We start from the raw sequence: 13,532 nt of genomic DNA, 5'->3' as shown, positions 1-13,532 counted from the left end.
TCGCTGTGTATGTATGTTGCATGCTCAGATCGACGCTACCGCGCACCATCAGAATCTCATTATGAAGCACAAACACTTCCCATATATCCATGATTTTTAAATAGTGATTTTTCGTAAGACGCAAAGTAATATTGTTGAAAGTACAGTACCAGGCAATTCTTAAAAAAAAACAATACGAGAACTGACTGACATATGGAAAGTGCTTATTAAGTCGAAAATTATTCAATCCTGTCAGATACTTAATTCTGGTGAAAGATGATATGACAGAGGTGCATTCATTCACGACCACACATTTTGTTCTAGTGGCTTCTGTTCCCGCAATATCACATTCATAATGACGATGCCTAACGCAGAGAAGCTTGGCGCGCAAGTATTTCTGCAGATGTATTAGCAGAGCCCTGGAGACGGTTCCTAGCAAAGTGATTTACCCGACATACGTTCTCATGCACATGTACTGTCGCGGGCTTAAATATTGGAACAGAGGGTTTTGACAATGAGTTATGCTTATATTTACTACAGATTGAGAGGTAATGGTTTGTCTGATTATGAAGTGTATTCTTATCTTTCTGTTGTACAGGGTGGGGGCATAGGAACCAAGTGTTTTTAAAACAAATATAAAATAGTTTTTGTTTTCAACACAATTTATTGGTAGAACAACATTTGTGTGGGGACATACAATTTCAATTATGAGCGGAAAATTACATCTGGCATATGATGTCAGTCTGCGTTGACGCATTGTTGAAGGCGCTGACGAAAATTGACCTCTAATCTTTCCAGGAGATCTCTGTTGATTTGAGTGATGTGTTGACTTATCGCGTCTTTTAATTCATCTAATATTCTGGGCTTATCCTCGTAAACACGTGCCTTTAGATACTCCCATAGAAAAAAATCACATGTGGACAGGTCAGGGGACGGAGGGGGCCACGAAACATCACCAAATCTAGAAATGAGACGATTGGGAAACACGGGGCAAAGAACTGTCATTGACGCTCTGGCGGTAAGCGCCGTGGCCCCATCTTGCTGAAACCACAAACGTTGACTATCAATACCCCTTCTTTGTAACTCAGGGATGAAAGTGTTAATTATCTCAACGTAACGCACAGAGTTTACAGTAACTGTAACCCCATTTTCTTGAAAAAAGGTAGAAACCGACGACGTGAAACTGTCCCACCGCGCACCAAACTGTTACTTTAGAGTTTAGGGCTATGCAGAGGTTTTTCGTGTAATTGTAGCGGATTTTCAGCAGCCCAATACCGAAAATTTTGTCTGTTAGCGGTTACATTAAGATGGAAATCGGATTTATCACTCATTGCAACCATCATGTTTTCATACTGCTCGTGGAGTGCAAGCATTTCCTGTGCGAAATTCATCGTTAGGGTAATCTCTTACATTGAATTTATAAACAGCCACCCATCTTGTATGGGTGTAAATGTAAATCGTCATGCAAAATCCGTCTTACCATACGATTGCTGATTCCAAGTGCAGCTTAATGTCTTCGAGGAGAGCGCCCTGGGCTGCGCATTATCGCTTGTCTGACTCTTTCAACATTTCCTGGAGTACGCACTCTGCGTTGGGGGCTGGGCAGTTTATTCTTCAGTATTGCGCCTTTTGTTCAAAGATTGTTAACCCAACATAAGATTGTGTCACGCACGGGAACAGAATCATTGCGTTTAATATCGAATCTGTAGCAAAACTTACGCCGTACCATGATCACCGATTCGCCATTCCTAACAAAACAATCATACGAAAACATGCGTCCACTGCTACATGATGTCGACTGCAGGTGAAATGCTATGAGCCACGAAATGGAATGTCACATGCAGCAAGTCTCTCCCTTTCATAATGACCGAGTACTATACGTAACTGGCGATCAGCATGTCTGTTTTCAAACCATTAAACGTAAAGAGTGCAGCAAAACGAGTATTTGTAGAAGAATGGGAAGAGAAATTCTTTTGTTGTGCACAGAAAGAAAATATAATACGTGTATGTTCTGAACTACTTAAAGGGTTTCATATTACAACCATAAAGACACATTATACAAAACTCCATTGTCACGTGTACTTTGCCATAATATTACTAATGGTTAAGAAAAAAGCGGTGCCGAATATAATTTTTTGAATATAAAATTTTGAAACTTTGCAAGGAAGCCTAAATAAGGGAAAATTTCTCAGATTAAAAAATTTACCGAAAATTCACTACAATTCAAAAAATACACTCCTTACATCTTTTGTGCTAGGTTTATTTCAATGTTCGTCTCGACATACAGGGTGATTCACGAGGAAAGATAAATTTGTGATGTGAATTCTGAAGTCATTCCGAGTCAAAACGTTCATATGAATATGGGTCCGTTTTCGAACGGTTACGGAGATATGTCTCCTTGATTTCACAAAATCTTCTCGGATTCCATTGTATTAACTCGCATTTAGAGACAGATAACGGTCAAATTTAAAGTGTATATTCACGTATGCATACATACCTAATATTCTAGATGTCGGGGTCGATGTTTTCGCACATTTTCGATTGTTGCGCTCGGGCGTGAATCGCGCTCATCGCTCGGGAGAGTTGCACGTGGCTGTTCTTTATGCGGTGTGTAGCATCCAAAATACGGTCGATTAGCGTCTCTCTCGTTTCCACCTTCCTTTGGTACACCAAGTCTTTCATCCAACCCCATAGACAGTAAATACTCTTCGATATGGTACTCTTCAGTTCGGAATGCGTCGTTCACATTCAGCGACGGCACGCAAGGAACTTCCATCGCACAAACCATAAACATACACAATATCGGCGTACTCTGCAGTCGAAAATTATAAGGCAGCTTGAAAAACACAACTTAACATTTCCGATAACTGTACCTGTATAACTACTGTAATGTAGGTAGCTGACTGAACTGCTGTGAACTGATAAGCGATAGTGCATTTGTGTTATGCGCGGGTTCTGTGTGATTGCATCAGACAAGGGCAGGCGATTGGACATTTGTAATGCCCCATCACCCGGTTTGTGAGGTGAATGAACTTATATCCACATCGCTCACAATGTAGAGTCCAATGTTACGTAATTCATTGCGATCCGTGACCTTGTCTTACGTCTCAAGTCAGCAGCATATGGTAACGTCTGATTCACATTGGGGAGAGACGTTTTCCCAAAAAATGCATCTAGCTCCGCCATCGTTCGAAAACGGACCTATGTTCATATGAACTTTTTCACTCAAAATGGCCTAAGATATCGTATACTAAATTTTTTACCTTTCCTCGTGAATCACCCTGTACACCTACATATGTGAGCAACTTCTTTAAAAAATGAAACACGATATAAAGCGCGCTCCCGATTGGCAGACAAACATTCATTTGAGCAATTACAAATTGCAACTTATGATGGAGAATCAGAGTTCACTTCACTGATTAAAACATCGGGATAGGCTGATGAGTAATATAAAATAAATCAGAAGGATGCTAAGACATATAGATCGGTTACTTATTTCCAGACAATACGGGCGAGGTTCAGTCCTCTCCTCCCCCCAGCCTATTGCTTTCTACCATCCCTCGTCTGCAAGGCGGGCTGCGTTTCATATGATGTCACCTACGTTGACATTCTGCCGACCCCTGGCCTAAACGCTTGCAGTGTGTGATCAGTAATAAAGAATATGCTATGCTATGAAGTACTGAGTTCAGGTTATATATTTGTTTTTACGCCAATATTTACAAGAGAAATGAATACTATCGCTGAAATAACTTAGCTAATCACGAACTTCCGTGTTGTCTTTAGACGATCCCTATGTTGAGCTGATTCCTCACCACGGAAGTTCGTCCATCGCCCATGTCTCGTATGTACTCTAAAAGAATTATCCCTCCTCTACGGGCACTGACTTGTAAGATCAAGAATGTCCACTGCTGTAGAGTAAAGACTGGTTCACAATAAACCTGGAACGGAAACGAGAACGAACCTATTGTATATATATATATATATACATATATATATATATACACACACACACATTGATTTTAACATTATTTCCGTTCTAGTTTTCGTTCTCGTTTCCGTTCCCGGTTTATTGTGAACCAGCCTTAACGGTTAGCACGTCTCACCGTGAAGTGAGCGGGCCGGGGTTCAAATCCTTGTTGGACAAGTTACCTGGTTGAGTTCCCCCCCCCCGAGGTTTTCCCTCAACCAATTGAAGCAGAATTGCTGAGTAACTTTCAGCTTTAGACCTCAGACTCATTTCGCCATCATTAATTCACATACCATCATCCATACCATGCCCGGGTTCACGGTGCGGCGTACAGTACATGTACAAGAGCGTGGCCGTTCGGATACCCAATCATTCACAGAATAGATAGGAGTGGTAAGCACAATAAGCCTCAGGCTGCAGTGCAAGCCTTCGGGTCCCTCCGTATAAAAGAAAAAAAAAAAGACTCAGAAAGGAGGTTAACAAAGATAAAGAAAAACTGATTTATTCGGGAAAATCGAATTCTTTTGCTAGCCACTGTATAACTTTTCATGGGTCTTCGTTCCTCTTTCACGATTTCACTCTACTCTTCATTGGATACCTTTCAGAAGATAAATTTACATTTTTTTAAATATAAAATCTTATTGTTTCCCGGCTTTACAAATCTACACTGCTTTCCTTTTTTTTCTCTCTCTTTAACAGTGAAGCAAATCTGGCGAATAAAAATCGCTTTAAAACTTCGTTTTACATGTAATATTAAATATTATGAGGTTTTATGAACACTACAAGACTACATAATATATACGCGCGTAGTACAGCACCATGGCTACGTTCAAAACAAGTCCAATACTAGAAGAGAAAAATGATTACACAGACGGAATGACGGACGGAAGGCATCCGCGCTTATCTCGGAAGTGGGTTCGGCGACTCTCGCTGGGAATTCCAGCGTCCTGACTCAGCGCGTGATTCAGCTGCGGGCGTGCCCAAGAGTTCTTGCTTCCTTCCACGTAAGAACTGGAATCTCGTGATATCACTCGTGGCGCACTGCGAGTCGGAAGCGTCCGTTATCGTCCAACAATTCTTCCTTGTTATCAGTATCACTCACCAGCCCATTCCAGTAATTCCGAATATTTTCTGAAATATCGCAGGCGCCACAAACTTACTTATCACTAGACAGTTACAATTTTTTACTTCGCCCATCTTTGCGGAAACCATTAATTTGTACACGCATTAAATATTACAAATATTCAGATCCTGCAGCAAATACATTCTCAATGAAAAGAATAGGAAAATGAAATGCTTTCCTTCCGGAAACGGGATCAAACGACACAAACATAACAAAGTTTGCGGAATATAAACACTTATTTCTGTACGAACTGTGAAAGCCTCCTGGAAAAATAACAAAAATTTAACATAAATTTTTTCATATATTTTGTGTTCCGAAACCATTCCGTTCTTTATCAAGTCGCCGATTATATTCATCCTGTTCACTGTTCATTTTCTTAATAAATCGTTCACAACACATGCGAAGAATGCAATACTTTCATGCTGTACAGTGAGGGACATAGTTTTAATTCCTTCTCAGCATAGATATATAATACTTAGGGCTGTGACATCTGTATATTTGTATTAGTTTGAAGGTGAACATACAACGCCGGACAGAATGTAGTCGACCTGTTTCAAGTACAGGCAGCGGAAGCGAATAATTTGACACACACCTAAGCAAGCAAGTTCCGTATTTTATATACGATTATTGCGTATTATAAAATCAAGACAATATAGTCATTGAATATAAGGGTTTACATCGGAAAGATCTAAAATATTGAGGTTGAGTCACTACGGACTTTCCTTCATTAGTAAACAACTAGCTAGTGGTGTGTGAATAGCAAAGACATTTAGTCAAAAGGTGCTAATGTTTTAAAATATAAGACCGCATGGTTAAGGGGACACGCTACTGAGATTTCTATTCTCCACAATTTTGATTGTAAGTTCTTTAAATTTTAAAATCGAATAGATGTTGATGAGTTACATGTGCACAATTATTTTCAAAATTTTATGTTGAAAAATGTACTCGGAAAAAAATAAAATATAAAAAAGTGTTTATAATTTTAGTAAACAAATATCTGGGTCTCATATAAAGATAATTTGTTTCTTAAACATTTAAAATGATGCTAAGAATACCTACAATGAAATGGTGCATGGGTTTGTTCCTAGTCAATACAGTTCATCAGTAAAAAAAAATAATAACTTTTAGCATTGACCAAAATTGACGAAAACTCAGTAGCGTGTCCCCTTAAAGGCTGGTTCACAAACCGGGAACGGAAACGACTAGAACAGAAATACTGTTAAAATAAAAAAATGTATTTAAATGTGAGCATTGACCATAGTTAATTGTGAATGCTCACATTTAAATATACTTATTTTAACATTATTTCCGTTCCCGGTTTATTGTGAACCAGCTTTTACTTGGTGACAAGTGAACATTAATTGCGACAGAACTATATGCATTTACGGTATAAAGAGTTCCTATGCAGACCGGTTTCAGGTAGTAATGTTCCGTCGATTTAAAGGCGGTAGTGCGGTGCGCCTGTCCCGAGGAAACTAAGCGGTAAGGGGTGGTGGAGTGGGACCGATCTGCGTAGGCAAGCTGGCACGGAATGTCCGTATGCCAGAGTACGACCTCTCGCCGCCCGACAACAGACTTTGTTATATACGTAGAGGTTAGAGTGAAACCGGTTTTTATAGGAAATCTGTATATACACTCTACGGGCGAATATCTTAATAAGTCCTTATTTTGCTCAATATTTTTAATCGTCAAGGTCATATGAACTGTATCAAGTAATTCTTGTAGACTTTTTAACCTCATAAGCAAGCTTCGCATGTTTGTCACAAGAGCTATATTGGCTGGAGTAGCTTCTCCTGGTACATTAATGACTTCAGTCAAAAGCACAAGCAGGTTAGAAGACCTCTATGAGTTTTGGTTTGTGTTATGTAGGAGTGCACGATGTTGCGTATGTTTGTATGTCGACGAGTTCATTATGATCCCGTTCAGTCATAGAGGAGGCACACCAGAAGACAAATGTCACCATCAGTATCTACACTGCAGTTATTTATTTCGAAATGATTATTTTTGTGTAAGGAATGGTAACATATTCTGTAAAGTGTGCAAAGTGGAACTGAAGATTGAAACACGACGAGGTATTCAAAATTCACTGTGGCAGTAAAAGGAAACATACGGAACATTTGCAATTGTTTCTTGCTGTAAGAGATGCACATTATAATTGTGACCATTCGCAGTTTTTCTGCGATTTGTGCTTAATGATGATAACTGACAATTGGAAAAGGTTCCAGTTACACAATCTCAGAATGTATATTTTTTTATCACTGCAATAGTAGTTATTTCAATAAATATGTGCAAATTATCGTTTGTATATAGGTATAAAAACTTCTGCTGTATATTTATTATCAGATTTTAATTTTGAAATGCAATTGAAGACATTACAAGAACAGCCCTAGTCATTTTTAATGAAATTGAGTTAAGGACACATTTGCTACTATTTAAAATGTTTATAGACTCCAAAAACGACTCATGTCAGGTGCAATAGCCACAAGGATAAACACCAGTTGTACGGAAACAGTTGACATGTGTTCTATTTATTTTTATTGTTCTGAAAAATAACAATTTTGACAAGGGTTGGTTTTTATAATAACGTCTTCATTTGTAGTCAATGGAAGGGCAACCATATCTGTTCAAAACGTTTCGATTGTGCAAACCATTAAAATTAAATTGCAGTGTTGTCATGATATGCTCCATTATTTACATTCACCGTAGGCCTACTGTACCGCCACTTATGCGGTGAGCGCCAGACATTTGAACTCTCGCCGTACAAAGCTATATTTCTCGATAAATTCAGAGTGAAAAAAATGCGAAGCCTGCTCATAAGCTTCCGTTAAAAGCTTTCAGCTGAAGAAACATTTCTGTAAATTTTAACAGATAAATTAAATCCCTATTTTTAACCTTCATAATAGCTGAATTATGTTAATTTAGCAAAATACTGCATACACTACCGGTCAAAAGTTTTCGATCAGCTATGAAAGCAACTATATACTTTATTTCAATGTACAAACACATCGGAAAAACTAAAGAGACCAATAAAATAAATATTTTCTTTCTCTGGCATTATGATATGATAGAATATTCGAAACTAAATCCCTGTTTTAACCACAAATCCATAGTTGTGATAGATGATTAAAAACTTTTGACCGGTAGTGTAGATATTCAAATTCAAACTTTTTAACTTAAGTTTTCGACTGAACGCAGAATTATGTAATAAGAATTTCCCTAAAACAAACAGTTTTGAAAACAATTTAATTTACCACTTTATAACACGTATGATAATAATGTGAAAAAGTGAGTCTTCGAGTAAATGGCTTTTCTGTATTATTATTTTTATGAAGACCCATTGAGGTTGTTAAAAATATTATATTTTATTTAACGACGCTCGCAACTGCAGAAGTTATATCAGCGTCGCCGGTTGTGCCGGAATTTTTTCCCGCAAGAGTTCTTTTACGTGCCAATAAATCTACTGAGATGAGCCTGTCACATTTAAGCACATTTAAATGCCATCGACCTGACCCGGGATCGAACCCGCAACCTTGGGCATAGAAGGCCAGCGCTATACCAACTCGCCAACCAGGTCGACGACCCATTGATTAATTAGTGAAAAGATACCCTCTTCCTGCTTACGGTAGTATTATTGTTATTATTACATTTCATGTGAGGTATTCCCGGTCTGACTCACAGGTATAAACAGTATGTCATACATTGTCTCTGTAGGCAAGTTATGTCACTGGATGTGCTCTTAGTGGGGGGGGGATGTTTAATCGAAATACACAGTACATAGTATACAGTTCTCTTAAATCCTTATACAAGACATGTATTGTACATCACTGAGACGATATCTTTACGGTGCCTGAACAGTTAAGTTTCACTAAAATGTGCAGACGCGTAACCTCTCTTTCCTTCTTTTCCAACCCCTCCTCACTAAGACTTCGTCGGCATGAGAGAAGTATACACAACATGAACAAAATCCGTCAAATAATTTAGGAGAAATCGCTGTACACAGTCAGTCGGAAATGTCGAAACTATTTCCTCGGTATCGGAGATAATGAAAATGCTGTATTATATTTAGATCAGTATATCGAAATAGATTCTTTTGCAGCACAATAATATACTTTCACTGCAATGATATAGCACCGCGATACCTCGTTTCACGGTATTAAGCTTACATAAATATATTACCAAGGGAATTTCATACCGTACAGAGGTGATTTCACTCTAAGCTTTGAATTTTAGCACACTATCAGACTTGTGACAAGAAGTTTGCACACCAGTCTTCAATTTTCTCACCGAGGACACTTGAGTGACTCTTGCGTGTATCTCCTTTGAGCGTCCATTTCTATGATAGCAATACGCACTTGAGTTTAGACGAAGTACTTAAACGCTGGTAGGTTGGTTCTTTTCCATTACCGCCCACTTGACAATGATGTTTTCTCAACTAGATTTGGTCTCCTTTATACCTTCTTCCTGCTTACGCACAGCGTACATGTACAATACGTCGGTGGTGGTGGTATTATTATTATTATTATTATTATTATTATTATTATTATTATTACACAGAGGGCAGTATTAGTAAGAGTAAGTCGACATATTCTCGCTATATCTGCCAAAAGTCTCAATCGTCATCGTCGTAACACAAAGAAGAACAAAACGTTTCCTTAGGAGGAACAAACAATATGTGTGTATAGTCTATATTACATATTATATAAAGATATATATACAGTATATATATATATAATATATATATATATATAAACTCTCAAGTCTGATTAGTCAAATATGTTACTGGTCACGATGTATGCAATGGAGGGAGAAAGTAAATGGCCATCCTACCTCCTTATCGGTGAAGGTTATTTACGACCCTGGCACTAGATAAAATTGTTAAAATATCTTAAAAATGTCTGAGACTTATACTATGGAATAGTGCAAATTGGATATGATCACTGGGAGAGAGATAAGCCCACTCAACCCGCCCCAAATACTTACTTTACTCACTGTATATACCAAATTCGAAAAAGTCGGCCATATTTCCTGATTGTGACAGTATTATCAGTGTCGCCAACACCGCTCGCATAATAATACTGCACACACAAACTAACCTAATCTCTCACATAATACTACACACCTAACCTAACCTCTCACATAATACTACTCACCTAACCTAACCTGTCACATAATACTATACATCTGTAGTAACATTAACAAGTAGTAACAAGTTTAGCATCATTTCGTTTGCAAATGTTGCCGGCCTTGGTGTAAGTCGTGTCGGGAGCCATCTAGTGGAACATGATGGCGTGCGACTCGTCTCCATTTATATAATCTATAGTTCGTTAAATGTATCTTTTGTGAATTAATCAATGTGTTAGTGCAGTGATAATTTCATATATAGCCTAGGCTATAGTGCAATAAAAATTCAATGTGTTGTTGCTGTGAGAAAAGTGTCGAAAATTGTTTCCTGGCTTAATTGCCTCATGAGTGATGCCTTATTGGTGTCACTTATGACATTCATACCTGTCTTCGGATTACTGAGTAAACAATACGCGTATCGTATCTTTTCGGAATGGCGTAAAACAGCTAACGCTTTAAAGCACAGATTATCTTCGACCTCACTACGCAAAACACAAGGGCCTAATGGCTGATTTGTATTGCGTTATTTCGTGATGAAATTAAACTGAAATATGCTATAACTTTACAAGTATACTTATATCTGGAAAAATAAATAGGAAAGTTTTCGTCAGTTCGAGGATGAGTGACAGGTTGGGTTTGGTTTGTTCAGGTTTTTGGTATGCCTTGCATAATATGCTTATTGGTATATAGGTGCACAAATAGATTTGCCCTGGCCCGAAGAGTTTTTCTCATAGTGCAACATAATGGTGATGCCACGGGTTTACGTGATGATTTCGTGTGAAAATGTCTGAGAAATTCATCGATCAGATATATGCAAAGAAACGAAGGTATTTGGGTTGAGTGGTTTTATAGCTTTCGTAGTGATCAAATCTTGTCTTTAGATTAGTGTGTTACAATTTTGAGGTTATTTCCAATTATTTAAGTACGTTTTCTTCGCCCGTATATTGTGCATAGCTTGATCGAAAATTCACCAACTCATGTATATATGAATACATATTCACTCACACCGACACTCATAAAGTATCTTATCGGAATCGATTAAAACAGCTGACAAAAGCACTGAAGACTGATGCAATACGACACATTTTCTGATTAAACATTTCAGAATTCAGAACATACTCTAGACTTAACTGTGACAACACATCAAGAGTCATCATCTCTTGCAGGGTTAAGTGAATATTCCATGAAGGTTGAGAAAAAAAAACAGTAACGATCAACAGTCATCTCTCAGCAATGCTGAATGATTCGCAGTAATCGGAATGCGGCAGCATCTCAAAGAATTCTACATGATACTCAAGCACTCAATGTGGGATCAAGACAAGAGTGAAAAATATTTGCATGTTCTATTACAATTTTCAGTTATAACTTTAATGTAAATGAAGATTACCGGTAAAAATTTCTAAAAGTATTTCTTCAAACAATTTTCATCTAATTTTTGTACGACTGTAAGAATGCAAATATTTTTACTTGTCACAATAAAAATTTGTGGCGCACTATAATGGGAAATTGGTGATTTTCCTTCAGTTTCATCTACACACTCATTTAACACGCTTACCATGTCATAGCTCTCCAACAGGAGCGCCTGGAAGGATCCTCTATTCGCCTCCACGTCCATCGCGCAGTCGCGGTTCGTCCTCACTGCGTACGTTATCTGCGTCGGCTTTCTCTTCCCACACAGATCCCTCCTCCCCACCACACACGAAGAGTATTTCACATGGCGGACTTCCTCGACGCCAAATTAGGTCACAGAATTTTCAAACTTGGAAAGCGCAGCAGATGTTCACCTTGCGCGAGCGCACACAGGGACATCTAGATCAGATGTATTAATACGCATGCGTGCAATAGCATCGAATAGTATGATTGTGGTCTGGGAGGCTTTGAAAGGCCGGCCTCGCCCTTCAAATTTTAAACTTGTCAATCTAATCGCAAATTGTTTATGCTTCCTTCTTACGTATTACATATCTGAATGTGTATTCTTGATCATATAGTAAAATAAATTAATAATTTTATCAATACATTTAACCCCTTCAAAAAGCAGTGTGAATATAATTATATGCCATGATTTATAAGTAGAGTGTATTTTAACGCACTATCAAATCGCAAAATATGCATTTATGTATAATCTTTTATTTATTTATTTTTTTTTTCAATTTTATTGGGTTATTTTACGACGCTGTATCAACATCTAGGTTATTTAGCGTCTGAATGAAATGAAGGTGATAATGCCGGTGAAATGAGTCCAGGGTCCAGCACCGAAAGTTACCCAGCATTTGCTCATATTGGGTTGAGGGAAAACCCCGGAAAAACCTCAACCAGGTAATTTCCCCCGACCAGGATTCGAACCCGGGCCACCTGGTTTCGCGGCCAGACGCGCTGACCGTTACTCCACAGGTGTGGACTTTATGTACTATCAAATGACCAAATATGTACAAGGGGGGAAAAAAAAGACTCAAAATATGCACTATCAAAACTGAAATTTACATTTTATTTTCGAATGGCACAATGTAATACTAATTCTTTCCAAATTGATAGCAGTCGAAATTCATTCGTTTATTTCTTAAAATGTTTTTTTACATATAAAATTAACTTTATATGTCATAAGAAGTGACAAATGAAAATTTAAAGAATGAAATTTGAGACGAAGTGAGGCAGATTCTGTATCTTTAACAATTTCAGCACAAAATAGTTATATATATATATATATATATATATATATATATATATATATATATATATATATACACAGAGTGTTTAAAAAATACGGGGCATAATTTCAGGTATGTATTTCCCACATGTAGACAATCAAAATAGTTCATTACAACATGTGTCCGAAAATGCTTCATTTCCGAGTTATGGCCTTCACAACATTGAAATTCACCGGAACGTTTTTCTTTCCGCAGGTCGTTGTCATTACAGAAGATGTTCAAAATGTCCACCTCCTGCTTGAATACAGACTTCACTTCGATGTCTCATTGACCTACGAACACGATCCCAAACTCCAGGAGTATTGCATATGTCCTCAGAACATGCCACAATTCGATTCCGAAGGGATTCCAAATCAGGCACCGGAGACGAATAAACCAATGATTTTAAATGGCCCCACAAGTAGGAATCGAGAGGGTTCAGATCAGGTGAGCGTGGAGGCCAAGCAATTGGGCCACCTCTACCTATCCATCGATCAAGAAACCTTCGATCCAAGTACCGGCGACGAGCCATACGACTGAAGTGTGCAGGAGCGCTATCATGCAAGAAGTAAATGTGTTGACGATTGATCAGTGAAGTGTCTTCTAAAACATGAGGTATGGTTCCGGTGAATTTCAATGTTGTGAAGGCCATAACTCG

General features: G+C 38.1%; 1 protein-coding gene across 2 annotated transcripts in view; it reads right to left on the bottom strand.

Annotated features, from left to right (window-relative positions):
* Positions 1-13,532, bottom strand: part of Fim (plastin-2 Fim) — a 193,844-nt gene that overhangs the window by 69,066 nt on the left and 111,246 nt on the right. Inside the window, exon 1 of one of the 2 annotated variants that reach the window (XM_069838216.1) lies at positions 11,746-11,902. The exons of the other annotated variant lie outside the window; for it this stretch is intronic. Within the exon in view, the coding sequence (XP_069694317.1) occupies positions 11,746-11,805 (60 nt within the window). The 5' untranslated portion in view covers positions 11,806-11,902. Of the gene's footprint in view, positions 1-11,745; positions 11,903-13,532 lie in introns of those variants that run through there. 2 annotated transcript variants of the gene reach the window in all.

The sequence above is a fragment of the Periplaneta americana genome, chromosome 10 (assembly GCF_040183065.1).
Source record: "Periplaneta americana isolate PAMFEO1 chromosome 10, P.americana_PAMFEO1_priV1, whole genome shotgun sequence".
Taxonomy (NCBI): domain Eukaryota; kingdom Metazoa; phylum Arthropoda; class Insecta; order Blattodea; family Blattidae; genus Periplaneta; species Periplaneta americana.
This window is presented reverse-complemented; position numbering and strand designations above follow the sequence as displayed.